The following is a 19,516-nucleotide window of genomic DNA, read 5'->3' as shown; positions in this document are numbered from 1 at the left end:
GATCAAGATTATTCATTATATACATAAATGGGCATGATAAAAATTACTTGTACAAGTAGTTGATATAAATAATCACAACATGTATTTTTAGAGTATTATTAATATAGTTCAATAAAGTTTAAAATGAGAAAAGAAAACAATCAAATCATTTCTAAAAATAGCAATTTACTGTCTGGGGAGATTTAACAGTTTAAAAGAAAATCAGTTAATTGAAAAATGGCTTAGACTGTAAACAAGAGAAAGAGGGAAATGGGATGTAGAAGAGAGATTGAAGAGATAGGAATGAAGAATGAGAAAATTCAGAGTCTAATGAATATACCAGAGGAGCCAGAGAAAAAGATTCAGTATTTGAAAAACTAATGGCTGGACAACATTTTATGATTGATAAAAATTTCCAGTCTTGGGCTGGGAAGGTAGCTTAGTGGTAGAGTGCTTGCCTTGCATGCATGAGGCCCTGGGTTCGATTTCTTAGCACCACATAAGCAGAAAAAGCTGGAAGTGGTGCTGTGGCTCAAGTGGTAGGGCGCTGGCCTTGAGCTGAACTGCTGAGGGACAGCGCCCAGGCCCAGAGTTCAGGCCCCATGACCAGCAAAAAAAAAAAAAAAAATTTCCAGTCTTCAAAAAAATACCTTAGGTGAGGATTGTAGTTAAGAACAAAACTGGGTTATATAGCAAAAGGTGTGTTTAAAAAGTAAAATTACCAAGTATATACAAAACAGATATTTTTACCTTTTAATTATGGCATCTATTGAGTTTCTTCCAAATATCTGAAGTTATATACAATGCTCTAAGTACGGTTTTAGAGTCTCTTGAGCAAAGGCTTGTGTTGTTCCTTAGTATATTTCAGTCGTCTGTTGTTTTTCTCTAAATTCTGTACACCATTTATATCAGCACTTCAACTTCTTGTTGATTCAACCCCTTGCCTGTCTCTACAAAGGTTGTAAATAAGTGATATTCAGAATTACAGTCCTGTTGTTCATTCACAAAATTTGCAAAAACTGTCATGACTGTCAGTCTTGACAGGATGTTTAGTGAAGTAGAATTATAAAATCAAGAGGGCAATTAAAACTGTCTATGAAAGTAATGTTTTCAGAAGTGTTACAAAGAGATTATCTTCTCCACATTGTCAGCCTGTTGGCAAAGAAACATAAAGAAATCTGTAAACTTAAATATTCATTATTTGAGATATTAAACCTTAAAATTTTGTGTTGCCAGGCACCATTGGCATTACCTATACAAAACACAAATACAGGCCAGGCGCAGGTGGCTCAAGCCTGTAATCCTAGCTACTCCGGAGGCTGAGACCCAAGGATCGCAGTTCAAAGCCAGACTGGGCAGGAAAGTCCGTGAGACTCTATCTCCAATTAACAACCAGAAAATTAGAAGTGGCTCTGTGGCTCAAGTGGTAGAGTACTATCCTTGAGCTGAAGAGCTCAGCGATAGCACCCAGGCCCAGAGTTCTAAACCCATGACCAACAAAACACAAATGCAAGCCAAATTAAGTTGTGGTCATTTATTTTACCAAACCAAATACCTTTTTAAATGCGTAAATAGTTCACCACAAGATTTCTATAAAAAGCTGTCAGACTAGTACTCAGGAGACTGAGGCAGGAAGATCATAAGTTTGAAGTCAGTCTAACTACCTATATAAGAAGACTCTTTTTAAAAAAAAAAAAAAGATTGCTTCCCTTAGTTAATGTATGCCACATTTTTGGTGTGGATGTGCTATATAATATAACTTAATGACACATGTAAGATTAACATTTTTTAATTAAGGTGGTATTCCAATGCACATTGTTCACATCTTTTTTTTTTTTCATCGGTCTTGGGCTTTGAACTCTGGGCCTGAGTGCTGTCCCTCAGCTCTTCAGCTCAAGGCTCTACCACTTGGGCTACAGCACCACTTCCAGTTTTCTGGTGGTTTATTGGAGATGAGTTTTCACGGACTTTCCTGCCTGGGCTGGCTTTGAACCATGATCCTCAGATCTCGCCTCCTGAGTAGCTAGGATTACAGGCCTGAGCCACTGACGCCTGGCCACATCTTTTCTTTCTTTCTTTCTTTTCTTTCTTTTCTTTTTAATATAAAATGCCTCAAATTTTTGCATCATCCTTGTGCAGGCACCATGCTAATCTTCTCTGTATCTGTCAATTTTAGTATGTGTGTTGCCAAAGCAAGATTTTTTTTTTTGTCAGCTACTTTGAGCCACAACTCCACTTTGATTTTTGTTTTTTGTTTTGTTCTGTTTTTGTTTTTGGTAACTAATTGGAGATAAGAGTCAGGGACTTTCCTGTCCGGGCTGGCTTTGAATCACAGTCCTTAGATCTCAGCCTCCTGAATAGGTATTGTAGGCTTGGGCCACCAGTGCTCAGCCTCTTTGGTTAATTTTATATGTTAAATTATTTGTGTGTCTCTGCATACTGGGTGGTTTATTGGAGATATGAGTCTCATGGGCTTTCCTGCCCGGACTGGCTTTGAACTGTGATCCTCAGATCTAAGCCTCCTGAGTAGCTAGGATTATAGGCATGAGCCACTGGCGAGGATTACAGGCAAGAGCCACCAGCGCCTGGCAGTCCAAACTTTTTTTTTTTTTGGTCCGGTCTTGGGGCCTGAACTCAGGGCCTGGGCGCTGTCCCTCAGCTCGAGCCATAGCGCCACTTCCAGCTTTTTTCTTTTTGCTTATGTGGTGCTGAGGAATCGAACCCAGGGCCTCATGCATGCAAGGCAAGCGCTCTACCACTGAGCCACCTTCCCAGCCCCTGTCCAAACTTTTTAACACTTACCTCTTCTCTTTGAGAAGCATGGAGCAAATGAGTACATAAAGGTCTGTTTTTTTGAAGCACCCTGGACATTGTATTTAACATTTTCGAAACTGACTTAATATTTACTGCCATGAATTACAGAAGCACCAAGCTCTCAGGCTTCTTCCTTTATTCACTTATCAATTAAGTTAGCAATGTCACTTTTTCCATTTGTCTTGTCGCTATTTTAAGCTAACACTTGGAAAAAATTCTGATGCCCTTGTACAGTTCATTATACATATCACTAACTTGTATGTCATTTCTAATCTCAGCACCCTTATTTTTCTTTTCTCAGTGATTGAAATAAGTTGCTCACTAATATCCATTTACTTAAAATAGGTTGTTAAAATCACTCATTGCCCCACACTGCTGACCAGAGATGGAGATAGAATTCGAAGTAATGGGAAGTTTGGGGGCCTTCAGAATAAAGCTCCTCCAATGGATAAACTTCGAGGAATGGTATTTGGAGCTCCAATACCAAAACAGTGCAGGATTTTAGGAGAACAAATTGGTAAGTTGAATAAGTTCATAAATAATTTCTAATTCAGTTTTTAAATCTTTTGTGGGTTTATATATTTAGATTCTATTACAAAAAAGCCAGTAATTTTTCTAGGGTCATATGGTAGTTCTGTTTTTAGTTTTTAAGGAGCCTCCATACTGACTTCCATATTGACTGCAAAATTTACATTCCCACCAACAGTGTATAAAGGTTTATTCCCTGAATCCTTGATAGCATTTATTGGTTTTAGTTTGGGTTTTTTTTTCTTTGTTTGCCTATTTGTTTAGTAGTACTAGGTTTGAAATGAGGGCTGCCACTTGAACTGTGTATCTCCAGCTTTTTTGCCACCTTAGATTTCTTTTTTCTTCTTCTTCTGATACTGGGGTTTGTACTAAGTGCCTCATATTTACTAGATATGTATGTGTTTTATGAGGCACTCTTTTTTTTTTACACTGATGTTTTTGAGATAGGGTCTTATTTTCTGGTCAGGCACATACGTAGACCATAATCATCTTATTTTTTACTTCCCACTGTAGCTGAGAGGACAGGTGCACACCACCACATATATCCAGCTTCTTCTGTTAAGATAGTCTCATAGACCATAGACTTCTGCTCAGGCTAGCATAGAACTGAGATCTTCCTTATCTTAGCTTTCCACATAGCTAAAATGATGTGCACAAATATTGATTAGAAAGAGGTCTCACATGTATGCCTGGCTTCAAGCTGTAGTCATTCCAATTTCAGCCTCCTAGGCAGCTACAATTAAAGTTGTAAGGCAACAGCTCCCAGTTTTGTTTTTTTAAGGTTATTTTTTAGAGAGGATATTCTGTTTTTGTCCACGCTCAGACCACAAGGCATCTCTTATAGCTTCCCTCTTAGCTGAGATCAAAGGCACGTATTACCACAACCAGCTTGTTAATGCCTCCCAATTTCTGCTTCCCAAGTAGCTGAGATTGCAGACATGAGCCATTGTGCCCAGCTTTTTTATTTTCTTCATTATTTCCATTCAACCTGGGGTAAGATGGAATCTCATTGTAATTTAGATTTGTATTTCTTTTTAGGCTACAGATACTGAATATGTCTTCATTGGCAGTTGGTACTTCTTTTTTTTTTGAGATCTGGTCAATTGATTTGCTCATTAATCTTTTCCAATGAATAGTTGGCAATTCTGTAGGCTATCTCTTCCTTCTGATAGTTATTTCCTTTTCTGTTCAGAAGCTTTTACATTTGTAAAATCTCCATTTGTCCATTTTTGCTTTCATTTTTTAAGCATTGGAGTCCTAGACAGAAACACATAAGGAAATGCTCAATATTTTTGGCCATAAAGGAAATGTAAATCAAAACAACATTGAGATTCCATTTTACCCCAGTAAGATTGATCAGATTCCAGAATTTGAACAATACCAATTGCTGGCAGGGATGTTGAAAAAAATAAATTCTGTTACATTATCAATGGTAATGTAAATTAGTAGAACTAGTCTGGAAGGCGGGTTGGAGATTTCACCAAAAAACTAAACAGTCATCACCATATGAAACTGTAACCCCTCTTATATCACATTTACAATAAAATGAAATTAAAAGGAAAAAAAAAAGAACTACCCTATGATCTTGGCCATCTAAGTCAGCGATATGGCGAAGACACTTTTGCACATCCATGTTCACTGTTACATGTCTCAAAGTATACTCAGTGATTCTTTGAATTTCATTAGCATTTATTGTGATGTCCCTTTCTCATTTCTAATTTTACTAATTTGAATCTTTTCCCTCTTTCTTTTGGTTAGTTTAGCTAAGGGTTTGTCAGTCTTGTTCGTCATTTCATTCTTTGTATTCATCTTTTAGTTTCCATTTTATTAATATTTACCTGATCTTTATACTTTCCATGTGCTATTTTGTGGTTTGCTCATTCTTGTTTTTCTAAGAGCTTGTGTTTTTTTTTTTTTTTTTTTTGTCGGTTGTGGGGCCTGAACTCTGGGTCTGGGCACTGTCCCTTGGCTCTTCAAGTTCAAGGCTAGCGCTTTACCATTTGAGCCACAGTACTACTTCCTGTTTTCTGGTGGTTTATTGGAGATAGGAGTCTCACGGACTTTTTTCCTGGGCTGGCTTTGAACCACAAGCCTCTGATCTCAGCCTCCTGAGTAGCTAGGATTACAGGTGTGAGCCACTGGTGCCCGGCTAAGAGTTTGTTTTTATTTTATGTTTCTCTGAATTTTTAATGAATGAACTCATAGCTACTAATATATCTCTCTTAGACCTGCCTTTGATGTGTCCCAAAAGTTTATTAAGTTGTGCTTTCATTTTTGTTTGTTTCAAGAAATTTTTATTTCCATTCTTATTTCTTCAATGATCATGTAAAGGTGAATTGTTCAGTCTCTATGTGTTTGTATATTTCCTGTACTTCCTTTTGTTAACAATTTCTAGTTTTATTGTGATCTGATAAAATACAGGAAATTATCTCAGTTCTCTTTTATTTGTTAAAACATGCTTTATGTCTTAAGATATGATCTATTTTGGAGAATTTTTTTTTTTTTTTTTTTTTTTTTGGGTCCGGTCGTGGGGCTTGAACTCTGGGCCTGAGCGCTGTCCCTCAGCTCTTCAGCTCAAGGCTAGCGCTCTACCACTTGAGCCACAGCGCCACTTCCAGCTTTTTTTTTCCTTTTTGCTTATGTGGTGCTGAGGAATTGAACCCAGGGCCTCAGGCTTACAAGGCAAGCGCTCTACCACTGAGCCACCTTCCCAGCCCCTTTTGGAGAATATTTTGTGGGCTCTTGAGAACTTGTATTCTGTGGCTGCTGAATGGAATGTTTTGTAAATATATGTGAAATCCATTTGAATCACAGAGTCTACACAATTCCTTTTTTTTTTTTTTTTGCCAGTCATGGGGCCTGAACTCTGGGTCTGGGCCCTGTCCCTCAGCTCTTCAACTCAAGGCTAGCGCTCTACCACTGGAGCCACAGCGCCACTTCTGGCTTTTTCTGTTTATGTGGTGCTAAGGAATTGAACCCAGGGCCTCATGCTTACAAGGCATGCACTCTACCGCTGAGCTACCTTCCCAGCCCTACACAATTCCTTTATTGATCTTTTTTTAACCTAGATGCCCTGTCTGGTGAGAGTGGGGTATTAAGATCACCCAATATTTCTATGTTGTATAAGCAATACCTCCAATAAGCCACCAGGAAACCAGAAGTTGAGCTAGCCTTGAATGAATGAGCTCAAGGTTAGCACCTAGGCCCTGAGTGCAAGCCCTGTGACCAACAAAAAGAAAAAAGAATTTCAGTGTCTTTACCATACTTACTCTTTGAACATTCTATATTCTTACTCAGTTCTTTGAATTTTCTTGAAGTTCATCTAGGTATTTATGACTTCTTTCACTGAACACAATCTTATTATTATTTGCTCTATTTGTTAACATTATCCCCACCTCTGGTCCTCAACTCCACCCACTCCTGAACTCCTCCCTGCTCTAGAGTTCACACCATATAGCTAGCCACTCATTCTCTTCCCACCAGACCTACCTGCACACGCCACTTTCCCCAGAGCTACCCACGTGGATGGGGGCAGATGCCATTTTGCTCCCTCTCCAAGGGAATATATGGCCCCTCTAATAAACCTTATAATAATCTTTTCCTGTGCCTGCCTGCCTCTATGTGGTCCCTGGGATGGTCGTGATGTATCCTAACAATATTCATGATAAAGGGGTATTGCATTTTTTTCTTCACCAAAGCTAGCCTTTAAAAGACATTATTTTTTCTTCAAATCCTAACACCAAGTTTTAGATTTGCAGGAGGCATGGAATTGTCCTGCTGCTTAGAATAGCCGGTGTTCTACCAGAGCCATCTGATTTATCTTGTGATTCCAACATCGGTACTATTGTATGCTAGTACATAGAATTACTTTTAAAAATTTTAAAGTAAGGGCTAAGAATGAGGTTTAGTAGTAGGATGCTTGCCTAGCATACATGAAATCCTGGGTTCAATTCCTTAGTACCACATAAGCAGAAAAAGCTGGAAGTGGTGCAGTAGCTCAAGTGTTAGAGTGCTAGCTTTGAGCAAAAGAAGCTCTGGAACAATGCCCAGGCCATAAGTTCAAACCCCAGGACTGGGGGAAAAAAAAGTAAGCAAATAAGTGCTGTTAAAACCAAGATCATCACAGGTAACTTACTGTATTAACAAGATTTAACTCTTGATAACCTAAATTTTGCATATTGTCTTTTCTGTAAGTCTAAGTCCAACAATACTAATGTTCTGTTGTACATAATTTTGTACTCATTCACATACAACAAAAGTTACTGTGAGTACTGAAAGTGACAAGTACTTTTAGAGCAAGAAAAGTTTTTTCTTAGGATTTGTAATAAGTCATAAAAAACGTAAGGATACTATCATACTCAGTTCTACATATAGAATTTGTATTTGAGTATATTGATCCCACCCATGTACAGTGTCCCTAATCTACATGAATTTCCCTAGTCTAAAGATGAGGATTAGGGACACTCAACCTGTAAAATCTGAAAAGTTCCAAAATCTGAAATATTTTGATCTCAAATAAGGGTTATTCAACCTCTATTTATGAATATACTCAGATACATATGCATGTGTATTTTTTCACATGTATTCTGTGTAGAATTGTGGATAATTCTGTATAGAATTCTATGTAGAATTGTATATAATTGTCCTTAAAATACTGTTCTTATATAAAATATCTCATATTTGATGTACACTATTGTTAACATGTTTTTCCATAATATTACATATAAACTATTGTGTATTTGCTAAATCTTAGGGTGTTTTTCTATTCCTGTGAATGTTGATCATTTTTGTATTTCATTTACAGTTTAGTATTTAACTGTTCATTTGTCCATTGGGAAAGGATTTTGCTACATTGCTCAGGCCCGATTTGAGCTCGTGACCCTCATACATTAACCTACTTAGTGCTAAGGTCACAGACATTCAGCATAAGTTCTGAACAACGTTTATAGTTTTAAAGGATTAGATAAACACGCTAGGTGTTACAAGTTATATTAAAGATATTGTGAAGGCATTTATACAATCATTTAATATTTAACCATAAAACTATTCAAACCATTTTTGGTCTGTAGTTTATTAACACTGAAGTTAGAGTATATTTAATATTCAGTGTTTAGTAAATCATGCAGTCAGTAGTTTCAAACCTGATCAGTATAATACATTTTAGATCAAATAAATGTAGATGTTTAAAAAAATCTCCTATTATTCATCAGTTTTCACTTATGTGACCATGGTTGAAAAAACAAAACATTATTATAATATTTAATGCCCTTTCTGTTAATTCTCCCTTTCAGATTCTTTTCCTTGTATGGAATTCCAATGAATACTTTATGTCATTCAGGATAGCACTGAGACAGATGTTGATTGACCACACTTTCATCTAGAAACTTCTTAGGTGTGGGGATATAGTTTCACTGAAAGAGTATTTGCCTAACATGTGCAAGTAACTGGGTTAAAACCTCAGAAGCACAAAAAAGGAAGGGTTGTGACTGGACACTCTTGCTTGACATGAAAATAAAGACAAGCAATCAGAAGTAAATTTAGTAGACTCAAGGCTAGTTCTCTACCACTTGCCATAGTGCCACTTGAGGTTTTCTGGTAGTTTTTGTTGCCTGGGTTCTGAACACGATCCTCAGATCTCAGCCTCCTGAGGAGCTAGGATTACAGGTATGAGCCACTGGGGCCTAGCTCTTGTTGCTAATTCTTTGATAAAATATGTATTTGGTATAATATTAATAATTTATTCAAATGTTTGATTTCTTTTCAGATCTTCTTCAACAATATCGCTCAGCTGTATGCAAGCTGGGTAGTGTGAATCAGGACCTTAATGGTCAATTAGAGTACCTTCACACTCCTGATATGAAGAAGAAAAAGCAAGAACTTGACGAACAAGAAAAAAGTTTGAAACTCATAGAGCAAAAACTTGGTATATATTTACTTTTTGTTAGCTTTTCTATATAGTGATAGATATTTATGATGAGAGAAGTATAACTACAAAAAAAATGATCCAAACTTGACAAGAAATTCTTTTGTTGTTATTATTGTTGTTGGTTATGGGGCTTGAACTCTGGGCCTGGGCTCTGTCCCTGAGCTCTTTAGCTCAAGGCGAACACTCTACCACTTGAGCCACAGTGCCACTTCCAGTTTTCTGGTGGTTAATTAGAGATAAGAGTCTCATGGATGTTCCTGCCCAGGTTGGCTTTGAACCACAATCCTCAGAACTCAGCCTCCTGAGTAGCTAGTATTACAGGTGTGAGCTACCGCCTCCTGTCTCTAAGAAATTCTTAATATTAAAAAACATTCTTAAATACTCTTAACATCCAAGTCATTTGATAACTGGTTTTAAACTATATTCTTAACAGGAATAGTAAGCAGGATTCTGAATATTATTTTTTTAACTGCCCTTTTTTGTTGTTGTTGTTGGTCATGGGGCCTGAACTCTGGGTCTGGGCTCTATCACTCAGCTTTTGGGCTAGCGCTCTACCATTTGAGCCATAGCACCACAGTACCACTTCTAGCTTTTTCTGTTTATGTGGTGCTGAAGAATTGAACCCAGGGCCTCATGCATGCAAGGCAAGCACTCTACCACTGAGCCACCTTCCCAGCCCCTTAACTGCCTTTTTATAAATTAAAATATCTATGTTTGCTTTTCTTTCATATAATATTCAGTCTTTTTATAGTTAATTTTCCATTTTTACAGGTATGACTTCTACACGTAAGTGTAATGATTCTTTGCGTCATTCACCAAAAGTTGAGATGACTGAATGCCCAATTCCTCCTAAAAGAATGAGAAGAGAAACTACAAGACAAAATAGGTGAGCACTTTGACCTGAGAATTATTGTTGGTTTATCAAAGCTGTAGGTCACCATACTTTTAAAAACAGTACAGATTTATTACTAATTTGTCCATTTAGCCATTAGTATTTTAAAAGAACACACACACACACACACACACACACACACACACACACACACACACACACACACACACACACACACACACACACACACACACACACACACACACACACACACACACACACACACACACACCTCCTCTCCCCTCCCCTCTCATCTCCCCCTCCCATACAGTCAGGGGATGTAGCTCAATGGTAGAATGTTTATGTAGTAAGATGCCCTGGATTTGATCTCTAGTTCCAATTGAGGTATTATATATAACAATTATTACATATTTGAAAGGTGCATATCATAATTATGTATTTGTATAATCAGTTTACTGAGTGACTTTATTTTTTGAAATGTTATTTTTAGATTATATCAAAGTTACTATTGGGGCTGGAGGCATAGCTTAAGTGGTAGAAGGCTGTGAATTCAAAAGTACGGCCAAAAAAGGAAGAAGAAAAATATGTCACAAAATAAGAGTAAAACTGTAGCTCTATTATTTGGCTTAAGTTCTAGGTATTTTGCTTCTTACAAAATCAATTATATATATAAATATATATATATATATATTTTTTTTTTATTTATTTATTTTTTTTTTATTTTACCGGCTTAAAATATTTGATTAGCAGAGTTATAAACCACTTAGAGAATTCACCAAAAACAACTAGAAGCCATTCACAACCTAATTTAATAGTAAGAACTATTAGTTTTAGATAGATATTAGTAAAGCCATTTAAGAACTATATGATGGTAGTGGGTTTGGGGGAGTTTTATTTGCCCGTTTATTTCTTCCTATTTTTTAATTGGAAATGAGTCTTACAGACTTCCTTGCCCAGGATGACTTCGAACTACAATTCTCAGATCTCAACCTCCTGAGTAGCTAGGATTACAAGTGTGAGCCACCAGCGCACAGCCATTTTCTATTTTAAAAGGTTTACATATATTCTCTAACTACTTTCTCACATTAATACCTGTAGTGTTTGAAACTGAGAGGTCTCTCACATCCTATCCTGCATATTCTGAATTGATTTAGTAGATATATTAATATATACACTTTGCGCTATATATTACTAGATCAATAAATAAAAGTAACATGGTTACTTGCCAGGTGGTGGTGGGAAATCAATGCAGAAGAGGAATAACTTAAAAATTGACCTTTGTTTCTATATATAAAGAAAAGGTAAACGTGATAGAAAACAGTAGTGAAATATCAGTTGTCAGGGAAAATGCATTGAAGCAGAAAACTAAAGGAATAAAAGGAACCATTCACATGGGTACTGCTGCCAGTCAGAAAGTAGCGTGGAACTCATATGTACAGAACTATATGATGGTAGTGGGTTTGGGGGAGTTTTATTTGCCCGTTTTAGGGCTAGAACTCTGGGTTTGAAGTGTTTGAAGAACTGAAAAGATAAAAGATGCTGCTAGGTCAGAGAAAGAGAGGGACAATACGTGTGCCTCTTTGGTCCTTACCAGCAGTTAATAGGGTATCAAATCATTATAATAAAAATGGGTATCTTCACATGGAAAAAATAAGCGTTCTTGTATGAACTATTAGGTTACCAAATAGTTGTTGGAAGTGTTCTTTGCAGTTCTTATATAAGAGTATGGTAAAATAAAATATCACCACAACTTTTCCACTCCTAATAGCCTAATAAATTTAGGCAATAATGATTGGTGACTATTTAAGGATTAAGTAAAATGTTGGTGGGGAAATTAAATTTGAGAAGAGTATATTAGCATACCTAAATTCTTTAATGAATCTTAGCAACTCTAAAAAATATAAGGTATTTGCTACTATATGTCAAAAATTATAACTGTGTATACTTGTGACAGAAGTATATTATGTGTCAGAAAGAGTAAATTGAATCTAATGACACTTCCCAGCAGCCTTTCTCAACTTAGGTTCTGTGAAGGAATTAAATGCTGCAAAAAAACCCTAAGTAACTACTTTCTCAATTTTTCCCTAAGATCGTACCATTCTAGGTTAATTCATTGTATACATTGGATGCCTTAGATTAGAACTTATTTCAAAAATTTGAAAAGGACTTAGTTTTCCGTTTTATAGGAAATATTCGGAATTTGGGAGTGAATTAAATACTTCCACTAGGAAGTAATAAAGTCCAGAATAAAGCATTTGTTAGAAGAAATGGCTGGTTCTCCTTTGCTTAATCAATGATACAATGTCTAGGATATATTCTAAAACACTCTAGAAAAAACATGTATAAGACTGTCCAGTTTAATATTTTTATATATTTAATACTTTACAATATTAAATGCAGTATTTCATGTAAGATTGTCTTTTAATCTCACTTTTTTTTTTCTTGCCAATACTGTTTACCAAATTCAGTGCCTTAGTTGTCACAGCATTTTAAGGAAATATTTCATGCATAATACAGAGTACTTTCCCCAATTTTTTAAGGTAAAAGTCTTCCTATAAAGAATTGCTCAGAGGTAGTTCTAGGTTAAGATGTAAACTATATATTTCTAAGAGTGTATTCATTTTGTCTCAGTGATTTTTGCCCTAGACATTGTCCTATAGACACTGGTTTCCAGTAGGTATGTGTGTGTAACTACTATACCATTGAGCCTGTGCTCTAGCCACCAGACATTAGTTTAGATCTTATTTATTAAGATTCTGCAACAATTTGGAAATAGTATTAATTGGAATCTGTTTTTCAGTTCATTTTTACTAGCACTAGTTTATCAAAGTCACATATAGAAATCAAATGGAGGTTTAAATTTATAGTGTCATACTGTATAAGGTGAGCCACATGTAACTTTAATTCTCCAGAAACCATATTGAAAAATCAAAAGAAAATGGTTAATTTTAATATCATTTTGTTTGACCCAACTGCCAAAATGTTATCATTTTAATGTGTAAATGATATAAAAATTAATGTGCTTTTTCTATCCCTTTTTTCATACAAAGGTTTCAAGCTCATAACACAAAAAAATCTCACATGGTACTATCTACATTCAAGTACTCTGAAGCCACACAAAACTAATGGCTTTTCTACTGGACAGAAAATGTATAGAAAGAGCTTGGTGATGATTGAATCATGTGTTGTGTACCTCACCCCTATATCATACCCCAGAGATAATTTTATTTAGTCTGTGTTGCTTCTAGTTTTCAACGAAAAAAAAAAAAAAAAACAGGCACTGGTGGCTCATGCTTATAATCCAAGCTACAAAAAGCTGAGATCTGAGGATCACAGTTTGAAGCCAGCCAGGAAAGTCCATGAGGCTCTGAGCTCCAATAAACCACCACAAAACTAGAAGTGGCACTGTGTTACTCAAAGTGGTAGAGCATTAACCTTGAGCAAAGGAGCTCAGGGACAGCAGCCAGACTCTTGAGTTCAAGCCCCATAACCAATAAAATAAAGGCATCATTAGCCTTGATCAGGGTCGGGGAGCAATGAGAGCACAAGGCCCTGAGGTCAAGTTGTCATATTATGACTATTAAATATTTTTCAATACTAGATAAAATTGTCTGTTATGTGGTTCTGATGATGGGAAACTTACCTTGTCTACCAGTGTTCAAATACCAGGCTCTAAGAAATCTTGAATACTCTTTCATTCATAAAATCATGTTAAGTATTATTCCAGTTATTATTTAGACTACTTCTTACATGTTGTTAGTTTTTCTGCAGTTTCTCATTGTCTTTTCTTATTTCTCTTACCTTGTATCTTGATCACTTTGTCTCCCTACTATACTAGTGATAGTAAATGTGCAAACTTCCTGCAAATGTGTCATCTTGGAGTTTCCTTGACTTCTCCCTTGGATTGAATGCATCTTTTCTTTTTCTTTTTCTTTTTTTTTGGTCGGCAGTGGGGCTTGAACTCTGGGCCTGGGCGCTGTCCCTCAGCTCTTCAGCTCAAGACGAGCGCTCTACCACTTGAGCTACAGCGCCACTTCCGGTTTTCTGGTGGTTTATTGGAGATAGGAGTCTCATGGTCTCTCCTGCCCGGGCTGGCTTTGAACCGCGATCCTCAGATCTCAGCCTCCTGAGTAGCTAGGATTACAGGCGTGAGCCACCAGCGCCTGGCTTGAATGCATTTTTTCATGGATTCCATGTCTTTCTCTCTAGTAACTTTAGAAAAGATGTATCAAAAGAAATTGGGGCCCTTGCATGTCTGAAAACGTCTTTATTCTACCTACCATTCATTTTGTTTTCTAGAGATAATACGATAGAAACAAGGCTTAGAAAATACTACACAAAGAGGTTAGGGAAATACTCTAAAAATAGTGGGAAACTTGCCTGCTTAATGGAACCCAATAGAGACTTTGGACCACAGTAAGTACAACAAAATTGTTAGAAGCCCAGCCCTGATGCTGGAAATGATAACAAATGGAAAAGGAGAGGAATCCATAGTAGGAATATGCCAGACTTTCAACATTTTTTCCCCTGTCTATAGGCATTAAAAAGCTATTAAGCTATTACCACAGTTAGGTAACAATTACTATATTACAGAAATATTGTTATATTGGCCTTTGGTTCAATTACTGGCACCTTAGAGCCCTATCTGGTGCCGTTTTCTAGGAGACAGCAGTCTATATATGTCCTGACTAGGTGCTGGTAGCTCATACCTGTCTATAATCCTAGCTACTCGAGAGTCAAATTTGAGCTTTGCAGTTCAAAGCAAGTCTGGGCAAGAAAGTCTGTGAAATGCTTATCTCCAGTAAACTATTCAGGAAAAGCCAGAAGTGGTTCTGTGGCTCAAGTGATACAGTGTATTAGTCTTGAGAAAAAAAATCTTAGAGACAGCACCCAAACCTTGAGTTCAATCCCCAAGACCAGCACAAACTAAAGCAAGGTCTGTATCCCTGCTTAACCTGCTCTGTTCTGTCCCAGTATAACTATCAGTTATAGTTCTGTTGTAATATCAGCAGAAGATATCTAAGCCAGCAATAAAAGCCTTCTTGAATATAATTGTATTGCCAAAAGTCATCACACATACAAAGAGCTGAGAATGTGGCTTAATGATAGAGTGCTTGCCTTGAAGACCTAGGTTCAATTCCTGTACCACATAAACAACAACAACAAAAAAGCTAGAAGTGGTGCTGTGGCTCAAGTGGTAGAGTGCTAGCCTTGAACAGTCTCCAGGACTGGCAAAAAAAGGAATCAATAAGAGAGAAAGAAACAACATAAACAAAAACAAAACAAAACAAAAACAAAAAACAGAAGACTTGACAGAGTGCCAGTGGCTCATACTCAAGAGGTTGAGATCAAGTTCCAGAATGGAGGATCCAAGTACTGGGTTAATGATATCAGTCTAGTCAGGGCATAATTTCATGAGACCCTCATCTCAACAGAAAAGGCTAGGTATACTTGTTAACCCATATACACCAGGAATTGGAAGGGGTCACAGTTACTAATTAGAAGGAAATTGTCTGGGTAAAGAATAAGTAAACATTGTTTACAAATATTGTTGCTAAAATAAAAAGTTCAATAAAAGACTAAAATCACCAAAACTTCCCAAATAGGAAAAAAGTTTGGCGATAGAAATAATTCAGACTACTAAGAGGCCCTAAAAGGAAACTAGAGAAGAAGTGATCACATATAAAAGAATTTTCCAGGGATAATGAAAACAGATCTGTTGAATGCCCAGTACAGTGACTGTCAAAAAAATGCACCAAGGTACTTCCCAGTGAAATTGGTAAATATAGGAAAATGATAGCAGTGTTAAAAGATTTAGGTTATAAAACTGGTTTATTTTAGTCTATGCACTGTTTTTGTATCCTTCTTGTCTTTGTTTTGCAAAAGACAATCTGACAAATACGTACTAGATCCCCAGTTTCAGCTTATTTTCCATTTATATTGAACTGTGGCTTGTAATGTGAAATTAAAAAATACAATAACCATATTGGAATATTGATATATTTCATCCATAAAATCTGAGATGAAATAGTAGGAAAGGAAATAGGAAATAATGTAACTGTATATGTATTTTTATACATATTATTTATTTTGTTACTTTTTAATAGAAATTGCATACCGTGTTTTGTCAACTACATATTATTTTTAAAGATACTATTTTACGAAACAATGAAAAACAAAATTTACTCATGACATTTTTTTCCAGTAAGCTTTATTTTATTTATTTATTTTATTGTGAAAATACTGTACAGAGGGGTTACAATTACATGGGCAAGATAATGAGTACATTACTTATCAAGCATTATAGCCTCTTCCTTTGTTTCCCCTTCTCATCCCTTCCCATCCTCTTCCCACCCCTACCACCAAATCCTCCTCCTCGCCCCCACCCCCACCAAAGTTGTAAAGTTCATTTTCAACATAACAACTTGTACATCTCATTGTTGCAGTGGGTCCACCTGTATCCCTATTTAAACGATTGGTTTTTTTCCCTTCCCCTGCACAAATTATACCGACATCAAATACAGTGAAAGCAGGGTTATACTGTGAGGGAGGGACATACAAAGCAACAAAGAAATAATCTTATAAATGTGTTAGAAACAATCGCATGAAAGAAAAAAAACATTTGAATATCTATCAACTTATCTGACCTTTTCTGCTTGACTCAGACATATACTAGTTATTGCAAATAAGGGAAACCATGGGACCTATGTTTGGGCCTGGCTTACACTCATGACATTTTTAAATGACCTGGACTTCAGGGATTTTAAGTGTGAGAAACATGTGTATCTTAGTCTCTATGCTTAGAAATATACAATATCATTCAGGAGATCCAATTGTTTACTTTAGTGGATATTTCAGTTTCTAGTGCATTTCTATTCATAAAGGTTTTCAGTTATCAAATTATAAAAATGTGTATTTTCTATTTAGAGGTTGTAATTAGAAGACTTCATAGAGTCTGTAGATATGTCTGAGTAAGCAAATATCTGCATCAAAGCATTCAATATATTATCACCACATTAATGAGATCATGGGTCTCCTTTAATACATTCCTTTTGATTGTTTTTATTTTGTGACCTAGATAATCATAATTGTTTAGAGATGGTGTTTGTGTATGTGTGTTTTAAGCAGTGAACCTAGGGCTCATATACTCGAAGCAAGTATTGTATCACCGGTCTACACCCTCTGCCAAGTTTTTAAAATCATAATTTTATTGAAAAAAATGAGCAAAGTAAGTAGACATCTACAGAATTGTCTCTAAAATAATGCAGTTCCAACAAAGTAGATTTCAAATTACATTATGAATATATGTTGTTTATGTATTTTTATCAACACACATGTTGATTAGTGCTTTTGTTGTGATTGTTTTTTCAAACATGAAAGAAATGGTTACATGAAGATTTAAGTAAATCTGTTTATTCCAAGAATTGTAATTATATAGCAGAATTCCATGGTTTATTTAGGCATGCATATATGATAAGGGAATTTAGGAAAGGAAATTTTTCATCATAAAACTGACTATGCCTTTTCTTTTTCCACTTTGGCCAGGACTAATAACTAAAACAGGTATGTGAAAGGTAACAGAGCAAGGACCACTGACCTCACTAAGAATGTCTTGCCTCTATATCTCTTTCTCAGAAGACCAAAAGGTGACTTACCCAACTGAATGTTTCTGGGGATGATATAAAGTCTGGGCATGAATTTCCATGTCTATCCAAATGAGACTGGAAGCAGTTATTCAATTTTATGGATCTCATTGGACCGTGTGGATTTACTGGAATTACTGCAGTAACTATGTCCCTTGGTTGTTATCTTGCAAATGTGTCAGAAGAAAATACTTCTATGGCAGTAACTACAAAACTGACATATAACATTCATTGATCCTGAAGAGAAATGTACTATTTTTCAGTATAATTATGAACATGTTAGAGCTATTTCTGGAAAGCAGCCTTTTTTTTATTACTTTTGTGTAAATTTATTTAACAAAGAAGTTTTGGTTTTTGTATAAGGAAGATTCTAAAGACTAGATATTTAACTGTAAATATATGAGGAAACTCAATGAAGAATTCAAGACAAAAATAGAAAAAGCACAAGCAAATGTGAATTCAAATATACATGGAAAGCCAGGCATGGTAGTCCATGCCCTGTAATCCCACACTTGAGAGGCTGAGGAACGATGACTGATAGTTCAAGGCCGGCTTGGCCAAGAAGGAAAGTTCCTGTTCCAAAAAATAAAACACCACCAACACCAAAAAACAGATACATGGGAAAAGAAATTGGTGAGTAAACTTCTGGCAGGTTATCACAAAGAGTGTATCCTGTGTGTAAATAAAATATACAGCAACAATTTTTATAAGTATTGTCTTTTATTAATACTAGATTATATAGTCTGAGCCTTTCTTCTACACTTACATTATTTTCTAATTTTTATTACTGTTTTAAGAGGTTAAAGCAAACACACTTTCATATTAATGCAATAAGAATTTATTAGGAAATTGTAAAAACAAAAGTTTCGATTATGTTTTGATTCAAGCTCACATGAGTCCTCTGTATATCTTTGTATAAATTCAAGACTGTTGGTTGTGAAGTTATTTTTTGTATGGAATACTTTTGGTACAGTTTGTGTCCCAGGAGATAAGTGACATATGTGTGTGTGTTTTAATCCTTTCTGAATATGCAATGAACCTAATAATAAATAGGATTGTTTCTTTCCATACTGAATGGATGTTTGAGGTTTATGTTTGTTTGGTTGGTTTTTGTTGCTTCTAAATTTAAAGCCCCATAAAAGTTATGTGGTGAACCCTATATTAATAAGAACTAACCTTTGTAACTCAGTTGTTGAAGAAACAAATGGCAATGATAGAATTAGCAACAGAGAAGTCTTCCTTTGGCTTCCATAGGACTGATGTGTTAGAGAACTTAAACATTTGGTTATGTGAAAATGATCAGTAAGAAAGGTTGTAGAAATGACTTTGTAGGAACTAGACTTGAAAGTGTATTTAATAATATATGAAGATAGTTTGAATTCATAATTCATTGTAACAGTCATGTCTCAAATCCAAGACATCAAGACTAATAAACAGGAAAAGCTGCTTTTAAAAACAGTGACAAATGTCTGTTTCTATTGTTTTAAATAATATCTGACATTAAACCCATAACTAAATTTTTATTCTCATAATATTAGGAAGAGTATTAATAAAATAAGGTTTTTGCTATTTGTACTTTTTATTATTGCTTTGTTTTTTTACACATGGTTACATAGTACAAGCTGTTTATTGTTTTGTTTTTGTTTTTTGGTACCCTTCTTGGAGTTTAAACTCAGTGCCTACATGCTGCCCCTGAGCGTTTTTGCTTAAGACTTGTGCTATACCACTTGAGCCACAGCTCCACTTTCAGCTTTTTTGTTGATTAAGTAGAGA

At 35.8% G+C, this 19,516-nt stretch overlaps 1 protein-coding gene and 1 pseudogene across 2 annotated transcripts in view; one reads left to right on the top strand and one right to left on the bottom strand.

Moving 5' to 3' along the window:
- The window catches only part of Smchd1 (structural maintenance of chromosomes flexible hinge domain containing 1), a 135,988-nt gene extending 117,170 nt beyond the window's left edge, over nucleotides 1-18,818 (top strand). The window contains exons 45-48 of one of the 2 annotated variants that reach the window (XM_042675370.1): nucleotides 3,139-3,310; nucleotides 9,086-9,244; nucleotides 10,019-10,133; nucleotides 17,736-18,818. In XM_042675370.1, the coding sequence (XP_042531304.1) occupies nucleotides 3,139-3,310; nucleotides 9,086-9,244; nucleotides 10,019-10,133; nucleotides 17,736-17,763 (474 nt within the window). In that variant the 3' untranslated portion in view covers nucleotides 17,764-18,818. Of the gene's footprint in view, nucleotides 1-3,138; nucleotides 3,311-9,085; nucleotides 9,245-10,018; nucleotides 10,134-17,645 lie in introns of both variants that reach the window. The other variant, XM_042675371.1, reaches the window with a different exon arrangement.
- LOC122104450 lies at nucleotides 2,076-2,175 on the bottom strand (annotated as a pseudogene).
- Nucleotides 18,819-19,516: the final 698 nt, after the last annotated feature.

Source organism: Dipodomys spectabilis, unplaced genomic scaffold (assembly GCF_019054845.1).
Source record: "Dipodomys spectabilis isolate Male_0828 unplaced genomic scaffold, ASM1905484v1 ptg000024l, whole genome shotgun sequence".
Lineage (NCBI taxonomy): Eukaryota > Metazoa > Chordata > Mammalia > Rodentia > Heteromyidae > Dipodomys > Dipodomys spectabilis.
Note: the sequence above shows the minus strand (reverse complement) of the source record. Positions and strands in the feature narration are given on the sequence as shown.